The sequence below is a fragment of the Dendropsophus ebraccatus genome, chromosome 11 (assembly GCF_027789765.1).
Source record: "Dendropsophus ebraccatus isolate aDenEbr1 chromosome 11, aDenEbr1.pat, whole genome shotgun sequence".
Taxonomy (NCBI): domain Eukaryota; kingdom Metazoa; phylum Chordata; class Amphibia; order Anura; family Hylidae; genus Dendropsophus; species Dendropsophus ebraccatus.
This window is the reverse complement of record NC_091464.1, coordinates 52,242,799-52,260,160: the sequence shown is the minus strand read 5'-3', so window position 1 is coordinate 52,260,160 and position 17,362 is coordinate 52,242,799. Positions and strand designations below refer to the sequence as shown.

General features: G+C 43.4%; 1 protein-coding gene across 4 annotated transcripts in view; it reads left to right on the top strand.

Annotated features, from left to right (window-relative positions):
- The window catches only part of METTL27 (methyltransferase like 27), a 40,819-nt gene that overhangs the window by 6,117 nt on the left and 17,340 nt on the right, over positions 1–17,362 (top strand). Inside the window, exons 2-5 of one of the 4 annotated variants that reach the window (XM_069944700.1) lie at positions 2,506–2,634; positions 3,286–3,445; positions 4,712–4,874; positions 6,756–6,884. In XM_069944700.1, the coding sequence (XP_069800801.1) occupies positions 4,755–4,874; positions 6,756–6,884 (249 nt within the window). In that variant the 5' untranslated portion in view covers positions 2,506–2,634; positions 3,286–3,445; positions 4,712–4,754. Of the gene's footprint in view, positions 1–2,505; positions 2,635–2,654; positions 3,446–4,711; positions 4,875–6,755; positions 6,885–17,362 lie in introns of those variants that run through there. The other 3 variants (XM_069944698.1, XM_069944701.1, XM_069944699.1) reach the window with 3 other exon arrangements.

Genomic DNA, 17,362 nt, shown 5'->3' with positions numbered 1-17,362 from the left:
CTGTGTATGCTCTGCAGTCAGTAGGTTGCTCAAATGGAATTCTGGAGCGGGCTCTGGTTCACTATAAGTCATTCTCAGTATCCCAGTTCAGCTGGTTATGCAGTATAGCTTCCCTGTCCTGCATTCCAGCTCTCCCTGCATTTTTCTGTGTTACCTCTGGTTTTTTGTGCCTTGCTTTGTATTCTTACTATCCTTGCCTGCCTCCTGCCCTGACCATTTGCCTGACTTTTGACTTCTCTTCTGTTTGGTGATTCTGTACTTTGATGCCCGCTTGTTATTACCCTGACTGTCGACTCATTATTGTGTTTGTTTGTTTGTCTTGTTTTGTCTATTTGTTTCACTAATATAGGCCAGGGACCGCCGCACAGTTGCCCGCTGCCACCTTTAGGGCAGATAGTGGCAAGTAGGCAGGATCAGTGGGCGGGGCTTGGCTTAGAGCTCACTGTCTCTGTGTGTTTGGAGCGACTGGTCCTGATAAATACCTTGCACCATCTCTGTAAATGGTATGGTTTTTGCAAGTACAAACACAAGCGCCATGGCCTCTTCAAACAGGTGATCAGCAGAGGTGCCTGGATTCCCACGTCCCACCACCATGAATGTAATATACTGAGGATAGGGGTTCAGTTTCTAAAGGGATAACCCAGTGAAGCACATGGTAAAACCTTATAATGCAGCACTTACTGTATACAGTCTGTACTATTACAGAGCTATAGCCATTCTTTCTGCCACTATATAGTACCTCCATTAAGGCACCACATCCTTTTCTTCATGTAAGGCTTCTATAAAAGAATACCATATGTGTGGAACATACCATTTTTCTAAGATGAAGAAATAAAAAGATTGTGAAGACAGCTTGGGTGAGTGCAACTTCTCTTTTCTCTATGAGCACTCCATTCACAAAACTGGCTGACCAAAACAGTGCCTTGATTCTGCTGACAGAACAATGGCTGGGAATTAGAATGGCTGTGATTTCCTGCAAATTCACTGTATCATTGCTCCCATTTTGCTCCTCTTTTCTCCATCTGCAGACATATTCACTCAGATCACTAGAAAACATTTCTGCTAAATATGTTAGCACTGTAGCATGTGCACTTGTTCCCCAGTAGGGGGAGTCCTCTCACTGTTCTTTTCATGCAGACTCCGCAGCTGGTGGTGTTGAATATTAGAGCACTGCCATAGGATTGTTTAACATACAGATTACTCAGTCGATTTAGTGCTCGATTTTACTATACATGAGCCGTGAGTGATTGTGATCGAAAGCTTATTTAATCATTTCTAAGGAGATTTTGAGAGAACATTTTTATCCTTTTTAGTGTAAGAGACCGCACCTTTGGCACATGTGCAAATATAGCGTCGTAGCCAGGGCTGTGCTGCCGCCACCAACAGTCACTTTGAAGGCTTTTCACATATTTTGTTGGAGTGAAAATGTCCAAATTCTGTTTCAAATGAGGAGAATGTTCTGCATTAGTCCAGCTGACACGAAGGGGCTGGGATGAGGGACTTATTCATGGACAGTGCTTTAGTATTATAATGTTTGCTCATGCTTTCAGGAAAATGTGAATGTAATAAATCCCAGTCCAGTTTATCCAGATTCATAACTGGAAAGTAAACAGATATTAATCCGCTCTACGTGGCCCAAGTACAGGTTGTAAATGTGTAATAGTGATATGTTGCTATACAGCTCGAGCTGGAGTATACAGCGTGCTTAAGGCTGAGTCATGTTTCTGAGGCTGTCCAAGGACCTGCTGTAATGACTGGCATTTGTATGAAAAAATAAACAGCTTACTTAGCTATCTCCTCCATACAACTATGTGAAACATTGCAATGCCGACAGTAAGAAACATTTCTGTATACAAATTGCAGGTTACGACAAGGGTTGCATACACATTTATATAGGACCTGTCAGTAAATAAACTCATGGATAGATAGGGCTAATCATCGGGACTGTGAGTATACCTTTTTTATTTCAGTAGTCCTTTCCAGTGCTAAAAAATAAGCAAATGAGGCTCAAGTGCCTGGGGGTGTTACCTGGCATAACAGGAGCCCAGGATTATGGCTACCCAATCTTGAGTGACAAAATGCACGCTAGCACAGAGGTGGTGAATAAAAGGGAATGGGCTGGCTAACCCTGGGCTCTTCCCACCCTAGGCATTTGAACCTTAGTTACCAGTTAGGAAAAGGATTTTGATTATCAGAGCTGGAAAGCACTAAGAGATAAAGAAGGTAAGTCCAAAATCACCAAAAATAGCCCTATCTAGTCCTGGCCTTATTTACACCTTTGTTCCTGCTGACCAGCTCCGCTTTGTTAGCTTTTATGCCGTATGTATAAATGTTCGGCTCAATTACACATTCATATATTTTAAATAAATGGGGGGGGGGGGGGGGGGTGTTACATGTTACTGCCAGACCACTATGGCTTAAAAAAAACAAAAAAAGAATTGGGCAGTGGGGTGTATGGTTTCAACATCTAAAGTATATGGGGGTCTCTCATTTCTTTCCCAACAGATGATGTCAAGTTGATGTCAAGGGAAGGACCAGGAATATTGGTTTTCAACTGATTGAATGAACATGTAGACAACAGCCTCTGAAAGGTGAATGGTCATCTATGGACTGTTCACATAGTTGTAACTCATGGTCAGTACAAGATTAGTAATATTGCTATATGTAAACTATAATAGTGTTCTTAGGTGACCATTTACATGAAGCTATTCCATAATATAAAGCAATTGAAGATGGAGCCTCCTACCTTGGCCATGTTTCTATGCTGGGCAGTCCAGTAATCTGTGTCAGGACCAGGAGAGGTGACTGTACAGGATTAGGCCATGTTCCCACATAGTAAGACACCGGCCATTCCGTGACCTGGCCGATGTCAGAGAAGATCTTCACTGCCGCTGAATTTGGCGTGCCCGCATCCGAATTCCCCACTGCACAAAATGTGGTGTGCGGCCAGAGCCGCACGCTCCATTGTGTGCACTGACATATCCAACCAAAAGTGTCCACAAATGCATGTGGCTGCCTCTGAAGTCTAATGGAGTAGCTGGCTCAACTGTTTTCATAACTCCTAAACCTATGCATATCTCTATTACATGTGGCTGAGATAGTGGGTCTGGTGGGCTGTGGCTTCAAGCAGTAGTATATGGAAACCCAAAAAATGTAATTGGTCCTTGGAAACAACCTTCAGCATTTGCATTAACCTTCCCGACATTGAGAACCATAACGCATGCAAATAAAAGAAACCTTACTCCTAATATTTTCTATTAATTGTACCTAATGCTGTTCGTAAAGCCTCCACATGACAGCGCCTCGTGGCGGCGGCATTCCCGCCTGACGTCACTGCGGGCGGCCGTGGTCTGTCCCGGCTCAGCCACCGCAGCAGACGCATGGGAAACTCCGGTCTGGAACAAGTACTGAGATCATTCTAGGACACCAGGACTTCCACCTAGAGGTAATACTGTCTACCATTATATCATTATCATTGCACTTGTGTTACATACATGTACAGCTCTGGACTATTCCACCAGGTTTTAGCTGCATAGGCACCAGCCAGGCCGCTCCCCCTCATTTTTCTCATTGGTGGAGGGGCACACATTACTGTATATTTTAAGTCAGATGTCACCAGGGTTCTGTATACTTGACAAAGACCTCAGCAGAGGTCGAAACGTCGTATTTATGTGACTTGGACACCAATAAAGGTTTGGAAATTTAACCGTGGATGCTGTTGGACTCTCTTGCATGAACTGTCTAGACCCACTTGGGGTACGTGGGTGATCCAGCGTGCATCCAGCTAAGAATAACTAAAGGTATCGAAAGGGACGATTGGTGCTGCAGGACCTACACATATCGTATAGCATCATACTGGAGCTATTTACCCAATGCATTGCATAACTTCATGCAGGCCTCTAGTCTTTCGGTCATACCCATGTGTAAAAAGGTGCTGAGAGAGCTGGATTTCTAGGAAAACAAACAATAAGCACTTTGGTTTGTAAGTATTCATACACCACTGGGTCTTTTTACTGAGAAAGAGTGGAATGTGTCATTCCTCTGTTATTGACTAAATAGCCAACTGGGTGTTACCAGGAGAGGGCGTGTCCCTATACTGTGTGACACTATCCAATCAGAAATGACAGTGCCAGACTGTGTACACTCTACAATTGGTAACACCCAGTTGGCTGTTTAGTCATACATTTCTTGTAAGGATAACAAAGGAACAGCTATAAGAAAAGCTGTTTCAGAATTGTTATTTCATGGGCATTGTAGGTATTTGCTAAAACAGACAGGTCAGGAGTGATCACAGATCACAGATTAATGTCCATTTATTGTGAGGGTGCAGTGGAGATCAGCTGATATCTCCCCGTCTGGCTCTTGTAGGTCTTAGTTCGCCATACTTTTTCCCTACAGGTGAATTGGGGTGTTAGGTGAGAGTAGAACCATGTATTATGTCTAGGCTGAGCCACTGAATGGTTGAATCGGTAACCTAGATGAGCTACATCTCTCAGGGCAAGAACCACTCTTCTATTCTATGATAGCTTCTCCCTGCCCTGGCTAATACAGAGAGATCAGGAGTATGGGACCTCTCTCTATGGAACATCGGCAGGTATTGTCTTCATAAAGATACAAAGTATACATGACATAAAAAAAATAATAATCCTCATTTTACTTTCTAAGAGATTGGCTGTGTACAGCTGGATTTTTCCCCTTTTGTTTTTTCCAGATCTTTGAGGACAGGTGAAATGCATCATTTGAACATCTAAAACATGGCAAACTATGACAAAGGGCTACAACAAGTCAGGGGTGTCATTGCAGCTGCTCATAAAGACTGCTCTCTCTTGGAAAAACTACAATTTTATGACCAGTGGGCTACGCAGTACGAAGAGGTAAGTTCTTGGCTATCTTCATTAGGTCCAGCAGAGTTGAATGGTATGGCAGGATGTATGCATAACCACTAGTGATGAGCGAATAGTGAGATATTCGAATATTTGACATTCGTATGAATATCCTGCGATTATTCGAATATTCAATCCCATTAAAGTCTATGGGAACAAGTATTCAATTAGTTAAAAACATCTATTTGACCATTTGGAGGGTGAAACCAGAAGCTGGGGGATTTGAACGCTTATCGAATATTATTCGAATATTCACGGGATATTCATACAAATATTTGAATATCTTACTATTCGATCGAATATCTATTCGATTGAACAGTATTCGCTCATCACTAATAACCATCTATTAAGGAGGAGAAGGGGGGGCATAGGACCTTTATTCCTGTTATCAGTGGGCTCCTAGGGATGGGCCACCCAGTGATCAGACTCTAAGGGTCCTATTACACGGAGCGATTTTTAACGATTAACGACTAATGATAAACAATCCCAAATAAGATTGTTTATCGTTAACTTAAAATCGTTCACCATATTACACAGAACGCGGAAAAAATGCGGAACTTGAGCAAACGAATGTAGAATTACAACGAACAATTAGCGAACGATTAACGATAATTTTAGGTTCAGATCTAAATCAACAACATACGAATGATTTTCCAATCGTTGCCTGCAACTACAAAGAACACTTATAGTTTAAATTGGAACGATATAACGATTTTTTGAACGATAATCGTCCTGTGTAATAAGGCCCTTACCCTCCCATAACAGATGGGCGTAATAAACACAGGATGTCGTCATGTCACAGTATAGGGATAGTGAACGTAGTATGGCACATATATAATGACTATAATGTATCATGAATTCAGTAATGTACAGGCATAATAAACCAATGCACTGGGGTAATAAAGTGATTTTATAAACCAGGTGCAATGAATACAGTGACTGAATACAGAGATTATAAGCACAATGACATCCCTGTATATCTATTATAAAGACAGAATGTAACAGCAAATAGAGAGCTAAAACAAACAATGAGGAGAACTCAATATTCTCAGTGATGTCATTGAATTATGTAGTACGCAGAATAAATAATGTGTTAGCTTTATTCTGATAGTCCGATTGATAACAATCTTTTTTTTTACTCCTTTTGCACAATGAAAAACAATTCACCTGTTGCCATATTCTGAGATCCATAGGAATCTAACCTGCTCATATGTCACTATAGTGCAGGTAATCTTCCATATTCCTATGTCCCTATCATGAAGGTAGTGTTCTTACCTTCATCCTCAGCTCCTTTTCCATGATATTAGTAGTTTAACCGCTATGCTAATAAGTTGTTTTGGTGCACAGGGGGCGGGACTACAACCCCTAGTGCACCGATCCAGTAAGCCCACCCTGCTGATATATTTATTAGGAGGGGTTGAATGCAGGCAAATGCTGAGTGTTTGGGTTCGGCAAGTCTACTTCACACTACTAATATCACAGAAACGACGGCGAGGATGAAGGTAAAAAACTTGGCAAGCTAGGTTCACACTGAGTTTTTGCTGTCCGTTTAATACACAAATACATCCTTTTTATCTGTTTTTTTTTTATATGTTTTTTTTTCCCACTAAACGAACAACAGACAGCAAAAACGCAGTGTGAACCAAGCCTTACCTTCATGCTCAGCACCTTGTGAACTATAGGGACATATGAGAAGCTTCTTCTGTGATTCTAGATTCAGGTTAGATCAGGGCACTGGGAAGAGCTGTGAACTAATCCTATAGGTTAACAAACAAAATGCAACTTTAGTAATTTACATTTTTTAAAATTTTGTATGTGTTTTTCTTTTTAACATTTTATATTTGTAATTTTGTATTTTTTTTTTCTTTTAAGGATGTCTCAATCTTGGAATACAAAGCCCCACATCTGGCTGCTCTGGCATTAGCCTCAGTGTGTCAGGGAAAACAAGAGTCAAAGCTTGTGCTGGACGTAGCATGTGGTACTGGACGCGCAGCTGAAGAGGTACACATTTCTAACTTGCAATACAAATTACAGCCACTAGGGGGTAGTAGTGTTGCTGAACTGCTGTTAATGCTGCATTGTTATTATCAGTATAATACTATGAAAGATTATGAAGAACATGTAAACCTAAAAAAGTGAGAAACAAAAAAGGTAATGATTATCACACAAGTGCATAGATCTGATATCTATAGTATTGAGCTATATGCCTATCCAAACATCACATGACCAAGAGCAGATTTACATCCTCTTAATATAGTCAATAAAACTGCTCATTCATCTCTTTTTGTTATAAAATGAATTTGACAACGCCGTAATACCTCTTTAACCCCTTAAGGATGCACGCATTTTCATTCTTGCATTTAGTATTTTCTTTTCTTCTTTTTTTGCTCACCTTCTAAGTGGCATAATTTTTTTTTATATTAACAGTTATATGAGAACTTGTTTTGTGAGTCTAGTACTTTTTAATGGCAGCAAGCTTTATTTTACTATTAAAAAAATACTGTGAAACAAAAAAAGTTTGTGGTGCAAAATATAAATATATAGTGGTGTCTTGGATTACGAGCACAATTTGTTCCGGGACTGTGCTTGAAATCCAAAAGCAAATTGTCCCATAAGGAATCATTGAAATGCAGATAATTGGTTGCACAACCCAAAAATAATGACTTTTTATTCTGAATAACAAGTAGAACAAATGACTGTACAGTAAAGCAATCAGCATGTGGAGTATAATGTATAGTAATTGCATAAACCAGAAACTACAGCAGCATTTTGTAGATACAGGATGGAGCTGCATATCCCCATAATGCAGTAGCGTAGTACAACAGGCTACAATAGAGAAGCAGGGCTGCTGTCAGAGGTCTGTGAGGTCACATGACCACAATGAGGTGTGTGTTCAGCCTGGACCAATCAGGAAGGGAGAATCACAGAGCTGTGCAGGAGGACAGTGACAGAAACTTTTCTATACAGCAGTGTGAATGGATGAGTGTAAGTAAGGCCGTATTTACAACTAGGCACCCGTGGTGCTGTGCCTAGGGCAGAACCAGGGAGCAGGGGGAAGGAAACAACTTTTTTTTTTTTTTTTAGTCTCCCACCTCCCATTCAGCCTTGCAAGTAAATCTGGTGTCTTTTTGAGGGGGAGGCAGGGCCGTATTTACCATTAGGCACCCGTGGTCTGGTGCCTAGGGCAGCACCTTGCAGGGGGCAGCACCAGGGGGACAGAAAAAAACTAATTTTTTTGTTTTTATTTTTTTAGTTTCCCTCCTCCTGTTCAGACTTGCCAGTAAATCTGGTGTCTCTATTACCAGAGAAATGCACCCCAATATTGATTGCCCCATTTCTGCAGTTTATAGAAATACCCCATATGTGGCCCTATTGCGCTATTTGACGCAACCACAAGCTTCAGATATAAAGGAGCGCCTAGTGAATTTCAACGCCTCTGTTATATTTGGTCATTTTTGACTGTACCACTTCAGGTTGGCAGAGGCTCTGGGGTGCCAAAACCTAAAAAACACCCCTGAAGGGACACCATTTAGAAAACTACACCCCTCAAGGAATGTAACAAGGGGTGCGGTGAGCATCTAGACCCCACAGGTGCTTCACAGATTTTCCGAACAATATGGCGTGAAAAAAGAAAAATTTATTTTTTACACTAAAACGTTGTTCTAGCCTTCAATTTTTCATTTTCTTAAAGGGATAAGAGGGAAAAAAAAAAGACACAAAATGTGTAGCGCAGTTTCTCCCGAGTACGGAAATACCCCACATGTGGCGATAAAGCGCCAAGGGGGCGCAGGACGAGCCTCCAAAGGGAAGAAGCGCCAATTGGCAATTGGAAGCTGAATTTCACTGGAAAGGATTTCAAGGGCCATGTCGCATTTACAGAGCCCTCGTGCTGCCAAGACACTGGAAACCCCCCACAAGTGACCCCATTCTGGAAACTACACCCCTCAAGGAATCTAACAAGGGGTGCAGTGAGGATATGGACCCCACTGGTGACGGGCACAAATGTGGGGGGCTCTGTAAATGCGACATGGCGTTCATCATCTATTCTAGCCAAATCCAACCTCCAAAATCCAAATGGCGCTCCTTCCCTTCGGAGGCTTGCCCTGCGCCCACATGGCGCTTTATGTCCACATGTGGGGTATTTACGTACTCAGGGGAAATTACGCTACGCATTTTTTTAATCTTTTAGCCCCTTGTAAAAATGAAAAAATCATGACAAGATTAATGATTTAGAGTAAAAATTTTACAAAAATTACACTAAATGTTGGTCTAGCCTTGATTTTTTCCATTTCCACAAGGGGTTAAAAAAGAAAATGAACACAAAACGTGTAGGGTAGTTTCCCCTGAGTACAAAAATACCCCACATGTGGGCATAATGTGCCATATGGGCACAGGGCAAGCCACCAAAGGGACAGAGCGCCATTTAGAGGCTGGAATGGAGGATGGAGGCCATGTCACAATTACAAAGCTCCTGTGCTGCCAGGACAGTAGAAACCCCCGACAAGTGACCCCATTCTGGAAACTATACCCCATAAGGAATCTAACAAGGAGTGCAGTGAGCATATGGACCCCACTGGTGACGGGCACTTACGTAGAACATGTGCCGAGAAAATAAAAAATACCATTTTTTTCATTTTCACGTCCCAAATGTGGCCGTCACCAGGGGGCCATATCCCCGCTGCCCCCCTTGTTAGATTCCTTATGGGGTGTAGTTTCCAGAATGGGGTCACTTGTGGGGGGTTTCTACTGTCCTGGCAGCAAGGAGCCTTTGTAATTGCATCATGGCAAGTCTCTAATGGGAATGGCGGCCATATCTATTTAGCTGGGGAAAAGGGACAATTCTAATTTATTTGGGGGTATTAGGCCAATTATTAGTTTATAAGGTTGAAAATGACAGGTGTCCATCAAACTCAATCTGTGTTGATCCAGAGGAAGGCAAAAAACCCTCGTGAGGCAGACGACAGTAGCCTCATCACAGGGGAAAATTCCTTCCCGACTCCATAATGGCGATCAGAATAATCCCTGGATCAACGTGACCCATGAAATAGGAATAAGGGACAGAATATAGATAATATAGAACCCCAGTGATGTGTGGTACGCCTTGAAGCGATCCAGTATTCAGAGGCCGGGCTGATCAGGACAGGCGTCACACTGGAAAATGGTGTCCTTCCTGATCCCCCTGTTACCCCACACTCTGCACTTCTTCTGGGGTCTCCTGTTTTCCAGTGTGGGGGACGTCACCTGGAGAATGTTGTCCTGGTGCGATACGGGGTCCTTCATATCCAGAAGCGCTGGGTCCGCTCCATGGCTGCTAAATATTAGGGCTCTATTACTGCCTCTGATATTTTCGGATCGTGCCGCAAGCTACAGTAGCTCGGGCAGGGAGGGACCGGAAGAGGGGGTGCTGGTATAAAGGTTTTCTCCGTGCAGGTGGTAACCTTTATCCAGCAGTGGGAAGATCAGCGGACGATCTTCCCACTTGTTCCGAGGATGGGGGGTAGGGGGCATCTGGGGGCATCTGGGGCTGGATTCGGGTGTCCCTTCCTACATACACTCTAAGGGTACGTGCACACTGCGGAATCGCGACAGATAACCCTTCGTGCATTCCACAGCTGGCACCCACCGGCGGAGTGATGCAGGCGCACGTCTCCATCCGTGTCATAGACTTCATTCTATGCACGGGCAGATTCCGCTCTCCTTACAATGTGTTCATTCTTTGGATGGACGATGGAATCCGCCTGTGCATAACATGGAGTCTATGACACGGGCGGAGACGCGCGCCTGCATCAGTCCGCCGGCGGGTGCCAGCTGCGGAATGCACAAAGGGTTATCCTTCGCCATTCCGCAGTGTGCACGTACCCTAAATCTGTAAGTGTACCCTGAGGTACTCTCACAGAGTTTGTAGAATTTCAAGCCATACCGTGATCTATTATTGGGACGGTACTGGTCGAAAAGACGTGTCTGGGGGGCAGCGTACGCTACACTACCCCCAGACACGTCACTGGATGATGAGGATGATGAGGATGAATGGAGGAAAGAAGGATCCCCCCATTCATCCTCACTGGCTGTTTCGGTGTCGGAGGCAATAATAACGTATCCCTCTGACGCCGAAAACACCCTGGGGGCCATTTTTATACGGGGATTGGTATATGGGGTATGTAGTGGTGTAGTGTCAAACTTTATTCAATGTAGTGTGGTGTAATGTAGTGTTTTTTACGTGTTTTTTTACAGTAAGTATAAAAAAAAAACCTACGCCAACAAAGGAGTTGCTGATAAATGCCGCACTTATGTGCGGCACTTATCAGCAGACCGTGGCAGTAGAATATAGAAAAAAACACCCTACGCCAAAAAGGAGGAGTTGCTGATTAGCAGCGCACTTTCGTGCGATGCTGATCAACATTCAGCGGCGATAGGGTGCGGAAAATAGAAAAAAAAAATTTGGGAAGAAAAAAACAAACTTTTTCTACATTCTGAACATCCCTGTAGCTTCTGATAAGTGTATTACACATATCAGCCTCTAGAGGGCAGCAGAGAACAAAATCCGGAAAAAGACGAGGCTGGAGCCGAAAAAAGCCGATGGGGACCGCCGTAAATAGCCGAAGACCCGACGGAATGACGGAGGACGCCGCGAACCCGGAAGACGGCGATCAGGACCCAGGGACAGGTGAGTAATGTACAAATACCTACCTAGCTGAGGGGTCCAGAGCAGGTATTTACTATTTTTGTGGACTCTGACCGCCGTGCCACCGGCCCGATCGCCGTGAACAGCCGGCCGGTACCGGCCGGCCGTTCACGGCGATCGGGCCGGTGGCACCGTGACCACCATTACTTTTTACAGTAATGGCAGTCGGTGCCGTCCTCGGACAGCACCGACCGCCATTTTTTCCGGGTCATCGGGTCACCGATGACCCGGAAAGTTTTCGATCGCCGCTACTGGCTGATCTGAATTGATCAGCCAATAGCGCCGATCGTAAGCACGGGAGGTGTTAACCACTCCCCGTGACGAGAAGCTAAGATGGCCTGCAATGATTTATAGCAGGCCATCTTCCCCGATTGCTGAGTGCGAACACACAGCGATCGGGGAAACATCGGGCGTTAAGTACCAGGGCGCGAGGGCGTAAATTTACGCCCGATGTCGTTAAGGGGTTAAAGACCATGAAAAACGTGATTCTGAAAATGTTTCTATATGTAGAGAAATGCCATTGGCCAAAACCAGGTTCCCCCACGCTCCCCAAGATGGCATGTCTTCAGGTTTAGTGCCTAGGGCAGCAGCAGCCATTAATACAGCCCTGAGTGTAAGTGCAGGCACTAGCTGAGTGTAAGTGCAGGCACATTATAGCAGGAATAGAGAGGATGGGAAACACAAAGGCTGACAGAGACTGCAAGGAGCATGAAGGAATGAACAGGACATACTGTATGTGGGCACAGTATAGCAGCACTCTCTGTCCAGGGAGAGAGGGGTTACAGCTAGTCCCCTGATGCAAGCTCTTTCTTGCAAAACGCTCTTAAACTTAGGCACTCTTAATCCAAGGTACCACTGTATGTATGTATGTATGTATGTAGATAGATAGATAGATAGATAGATAGATAGATAGATAGATAGATAAACAGATTGGTTGAAGACAGCATCAATCTCAGATTAAAATCGGAACTTTATTGTGCCTGTTCGCATATACAAAAAAAAGGTGCAACGTTTCAGCTCATATCATGAACCTTTCTCAAGCTTGAGAAAGGCTCAGGACATGAGCTGAAAAGTTGCACCTTTTTTTGTATATGCGAACAGGCACAATAAAGTTCCGATTTTAATCTGAGATTGATGCTGTCTTCAACCAATCTGTTTATCTGTTTATAGAGGTATTGAGCCGGACATCGGGAGGACTGTGCATCTGAATAGTGTTACTGCTGACCCACTCCGAGTACTTGATAGATAGATATAATATATATATATATATATATATATATATATATATATATATATATATTGTGGTATATTACAGGGTCAAGTTATTAATGGGATCTATGTGTCTCCCAGGTTCCTAGCATATGCAGAGGATAGCTATCTGGGAAGGGTTAATTTCTAGAGCTCTTACCTATGTCTTGATTAGGTGCACCTGGCTAGGTATGTTTTAGAGCCAGGGTGTGCTGTTCACTGGGTCTCTTATGGTACTTTTACACGGGACGATTGATTGCTCGTTCTTGCACGATAACGGTAAAATTCGAACGATAATCGTACGTGTAAACGCAGCGAACGATCAAACGACGAGCAAAAAATCGTTCATTTTGATCTTTCAACATGTTCACAAATCATCGTTGATCGTTCGCAAAAAATTCGCAGATTGTTCAGTGTAAACAGTGTCAACGATTTCCCCTATGTGTGAGATGTGGCTTAAATGATCGCATAGCGAATTTTCCGAACGATGTATCGTTCCGTCTAAACGCTGATCATTATAAAAAAACCATCGTTCATTCAAAATCGTTAATCGTGCGATCGGGCGAATTATCGCACCGTGTAAAAGTACCATTAGCCTGGGGAGGGAGACAAGCTGGATCTCCCAGAGAGACATTGCTGAAAAACGCAAGTATACAGGTTGCTTTATTGTGTTTGGCAGGGCTGAGGCTAGCTCAGTTTGGTCCTGTAGTTAGGGACTGTATTTCTGTTTAGTTAGCGCCTGGACTCTCAGGAATTTCTGTTTTTGATTTGTGTTTGTATATAAGCAACCTGCACAATAAAACTGGCAAGAAAGCCAGTTTAAACGTACTGCTGTGTCCTGAGTATTCCGTGTTGGTGTGCCAAGTGGACTGGATGACTGTGTCCTGCCTTTTACCCCAGAAATTTGTGTTCCTGCAAGCCTGGTGTGTTACTATATATATATATATATATATATATATATATATATATATATATATAATATATATACCCTGTTTTTGTTTGCAAAAAAAGGGCACTCTGTCTTATTTTCAGGTGGGGGCCTTTTTCGCACCACACAGGCGTTGAGGGGGAGGGGTGAGCGGCACGGGAGGGAGACGAAGGGGTGAACGCCACGGGAGGGAGATGGAGGAGTGAGCTGCATGAAAGGGAGAGAGGTGAGCGTCACGGGAGGGAGAGAAGGGGTGAGTGTTATGGGAGGGAGAGGAGGGGTGAGCGGCACAAGACAATCACGGAGAGGGAGGGGGTGAGCGGTGGCGGGTAGTGGTGGAAGGCCTTACTTTCGGGGTGGGGGTGCCTTATTTTCGTGGGGTGTCTTACTTTGGGCTACTTGGTAAATTAGTTGAGGTGTCTTATTTAAGGAGGATGCCTTATTTTCGGGGAAAAACAGTATATACATATATTGATAATATTTGGGGGGCTTCCATCCATAGTTTTTATTTGGGTAGATCAATAAATATATTTAATAGGAGCCCAGACCCAGATGGGTTTAACAATAAATTCTATAACTGAAGAAAGGCTTCAAAAATAGGGTCTCCTATATACCCTCCGGTGTAAGCCTGGAATCCACAGCTCACTCACGTATAAGCTCGCCCTATACAGTATGTAGATAATCTGGTCCTACTGTATATATTACTAAGCACCCTTCCCTATAGTTATGCCCATAGCTATGGGACATTTAAAAAAAAAAAAAAAAAACCTTGTGACTGGTGTTAGACGCAAGCTCAGATAGACTGTAATTATAATATAAAGCTGTGTGCAGCATCTACATTGTTCTCCACTATACACAATATATTATTAACCATGCCATTGTTGACAACTGTTGTCTCAGTGCCATCCCCCGATGTAAGGCCTATGACCCATGAAATAGATTTTCCTTCCTGTTTAGGAAACCTATAATCAGGCCTGGATGTGCATGACTAGTGTTGGGAATCGTTCTACATTTTTGTTGTTTGCAGCTTGAGGCAAAATTTATAATGAAAGCTGAAGAAATGGGCTTGACGTTTGTTCTTGTGCTTGGCCATTAATGTCACTTGTCTTTCCTTGGATGAGAGAAGATTTAATCTGTGTTCTATTATTTTATGGAAAAGCTGATGTGCTGAAAACATTTATAAATATGAAAATTCCACATCTGTTTGACTGGCCCACCAGAGGTCCCGAGGATCCTTCTGAGGCTAACAGGGTCACTTGCTGCTGAACATTATCACTTGTTTTGAGTTACTGAACACATTAAGAGCCCTTTTACACAGAAAGATTATCTGACAGATTATCTGCCAAAGATTTGAAGCCAAAGCCAGGACTGGATTTGAAAAGAGGAGAAATCCCAGGCTTTCCTTTATGACCTGATCTCTGTTTATAGTCTGTTCCTGGTTTTGGCTTCAAATCTTTGGCAGATAATCTGTCAGACAATCTTTCTGTGTAAAAGGGCCCTTAGAAGCTAAAATTATTATGTTAATTTGTTTTCCCTGAGACCCATTGGTATCACAACATATGGGGTAAATTCGCCCCTGCGAGCCCCTGGGACGAAGGAATATTTAATGAAAAAAATAACAAATTTTAATCCCCTCCTCCATGAGGTATAAATAGGCTCCACCTCCCCCTAGACCTCAGTCTAATTATAAAGAAACATAAAACACAGGGAGGGAGTCTTGTGATGCCAATGGGTCTCAGGGAAAACAAATTAACATAATAATTTTAGCTTCCCTTACGTCCCATTGACATCACAACATATGGGGAGTTAGCAAGCATTATCCCCAATGGGCGGGTTATTTATTACATCCACATTAAGAACAGATCTTGCAAAGGTTGTTCTTGACAAGAAAGAAGTATCCAGCCTGAAATATCTCACAAAGGTAGTCAAAGACGACCAGGTAGCTGCCTGGCATATGTCCTCAAGTGGTACAGCGGCACGCTCTGCCCAAGTGGAGACCACAGCTCTAGTAGAGTGAGCCCTGGTAAATTCTGGTGGATCCAGATCTGCAGAGGAGTAACGTAAGGCAATGGAGTCACAGATCCATCTGGATATTGAAGGTTTTGAAGCCTTTCTCCCCTTGTTCTTTCCTGCGAAAGGGATAAAGAAACTTTTGTCTTTACGAAAATCACCTACTCTATGTAGATAGATCTTGATAGCTCTGGATACGTCCAATAAAGAAAGATCCAAGTCTTCTTCAGATGATCCAGTAGGAGAAAATACAGGCAATACTATAGGCTGGTTGATGTTGGCAAATGAAACCACCATAGGCAGGAATCCTGGAAGGAACCCAAGGATAACCTTGTCTTGGGAAAAAATCACGTATGGAGGTGCGGAGCCAAGGGCTCAAAGTTCTCCAACTCTCTTAGCAGAGGTAATGGCTAGTAAAAGAGAAACTTTCAATGTTAACTTGAAGTCTACTTCCTCCCAAGGCTTAAAGGGAGGAAGACACAGGCGTCTCAACACAAAGGATAAGTCCCATGGGTCTACCTGCTTTACCAGGTTAGGCCTAGTCTAGCCTTAACAAAATTCTTTACCTCCAAGATCTGAAAAAAGGTGAGTTTAGGTGTGCAGAGAGGACTGCTATCTGCACCTTGATGGAACTAGGTTTTAATCCTTTATAGAAGCCTTCCTGTAAAAACTCCAATGACTGTGGAGTAGAAGGTTTAAGTCCATCAATACTCTTGCTTGCACACCAATCTTGAAAAATCTTCCAAATACGTGCATAAGATTTATTTGTAGTGCTACTACGAGCGTGAGAAAGGGTATACTATACCTTCTCAGAAAAACTAGAGTCTAATACGGTCCTCTCAGTCTCCAAGCTGTCAAGCTGAGGCTGGAAAGATTCCTGCACAGATGTTGACCCTGGAATATTAGATCCGGATGCAGAGGTAACCTCCAAAATTCCCCTCTGCTCATATTCATGGGCAGGGTGAACCATGACCTCTTCGGCCAGAAGGAAGTTATTATTATTACTGACGACTGATCTTCATCAAACTCTGGGAGTCATGGCTATGGGAGGAAAGATATACGCCAGCTGGTATGTCCATGGTATTGTCATTGAGTCCACTACCGTGGGATTGTCTGCCCTGTAAAGGGAGCAGAAATTCCTCAGTTTGGCATTGCTTGCTGATGCCATGAGGTCTCTCTGAGGAAGCCCCCACCTCTGGGTTAACTGAATGAACACTCTCCCTGAGAGAGACCATTCCCCCGGGAATGTCAGGCCTCGACTCAGTCGATCTGCCAATGTATTGTCGACACCCCTGATATGAATCGCAGAGAGTCTGCTTATTCTGGTTTCTGCCCAACAGAAAATCTTCTCTACTTCCCTGAGGAGAAAAGGGGATCTGTTACCTCCCTGTTTAGGTACGCCACGCAGGCCATGTCTTTCATCCGGATTCTGACTGCTCTCTGTAAAATAAGAGGAGAAAAATGAAGAAGAGCTAGGTAAATCGCTCTGAGCTCCCTCACGTTGGAGGGCAGAGCGGATTCCTGTTGACTCCAAGATCCTGCAGTCGTGATGACTGTCAGATGAGCTCCCCAACCTGTTCCTGAAGCATCTGTCGTGATGGTTATCCAGTG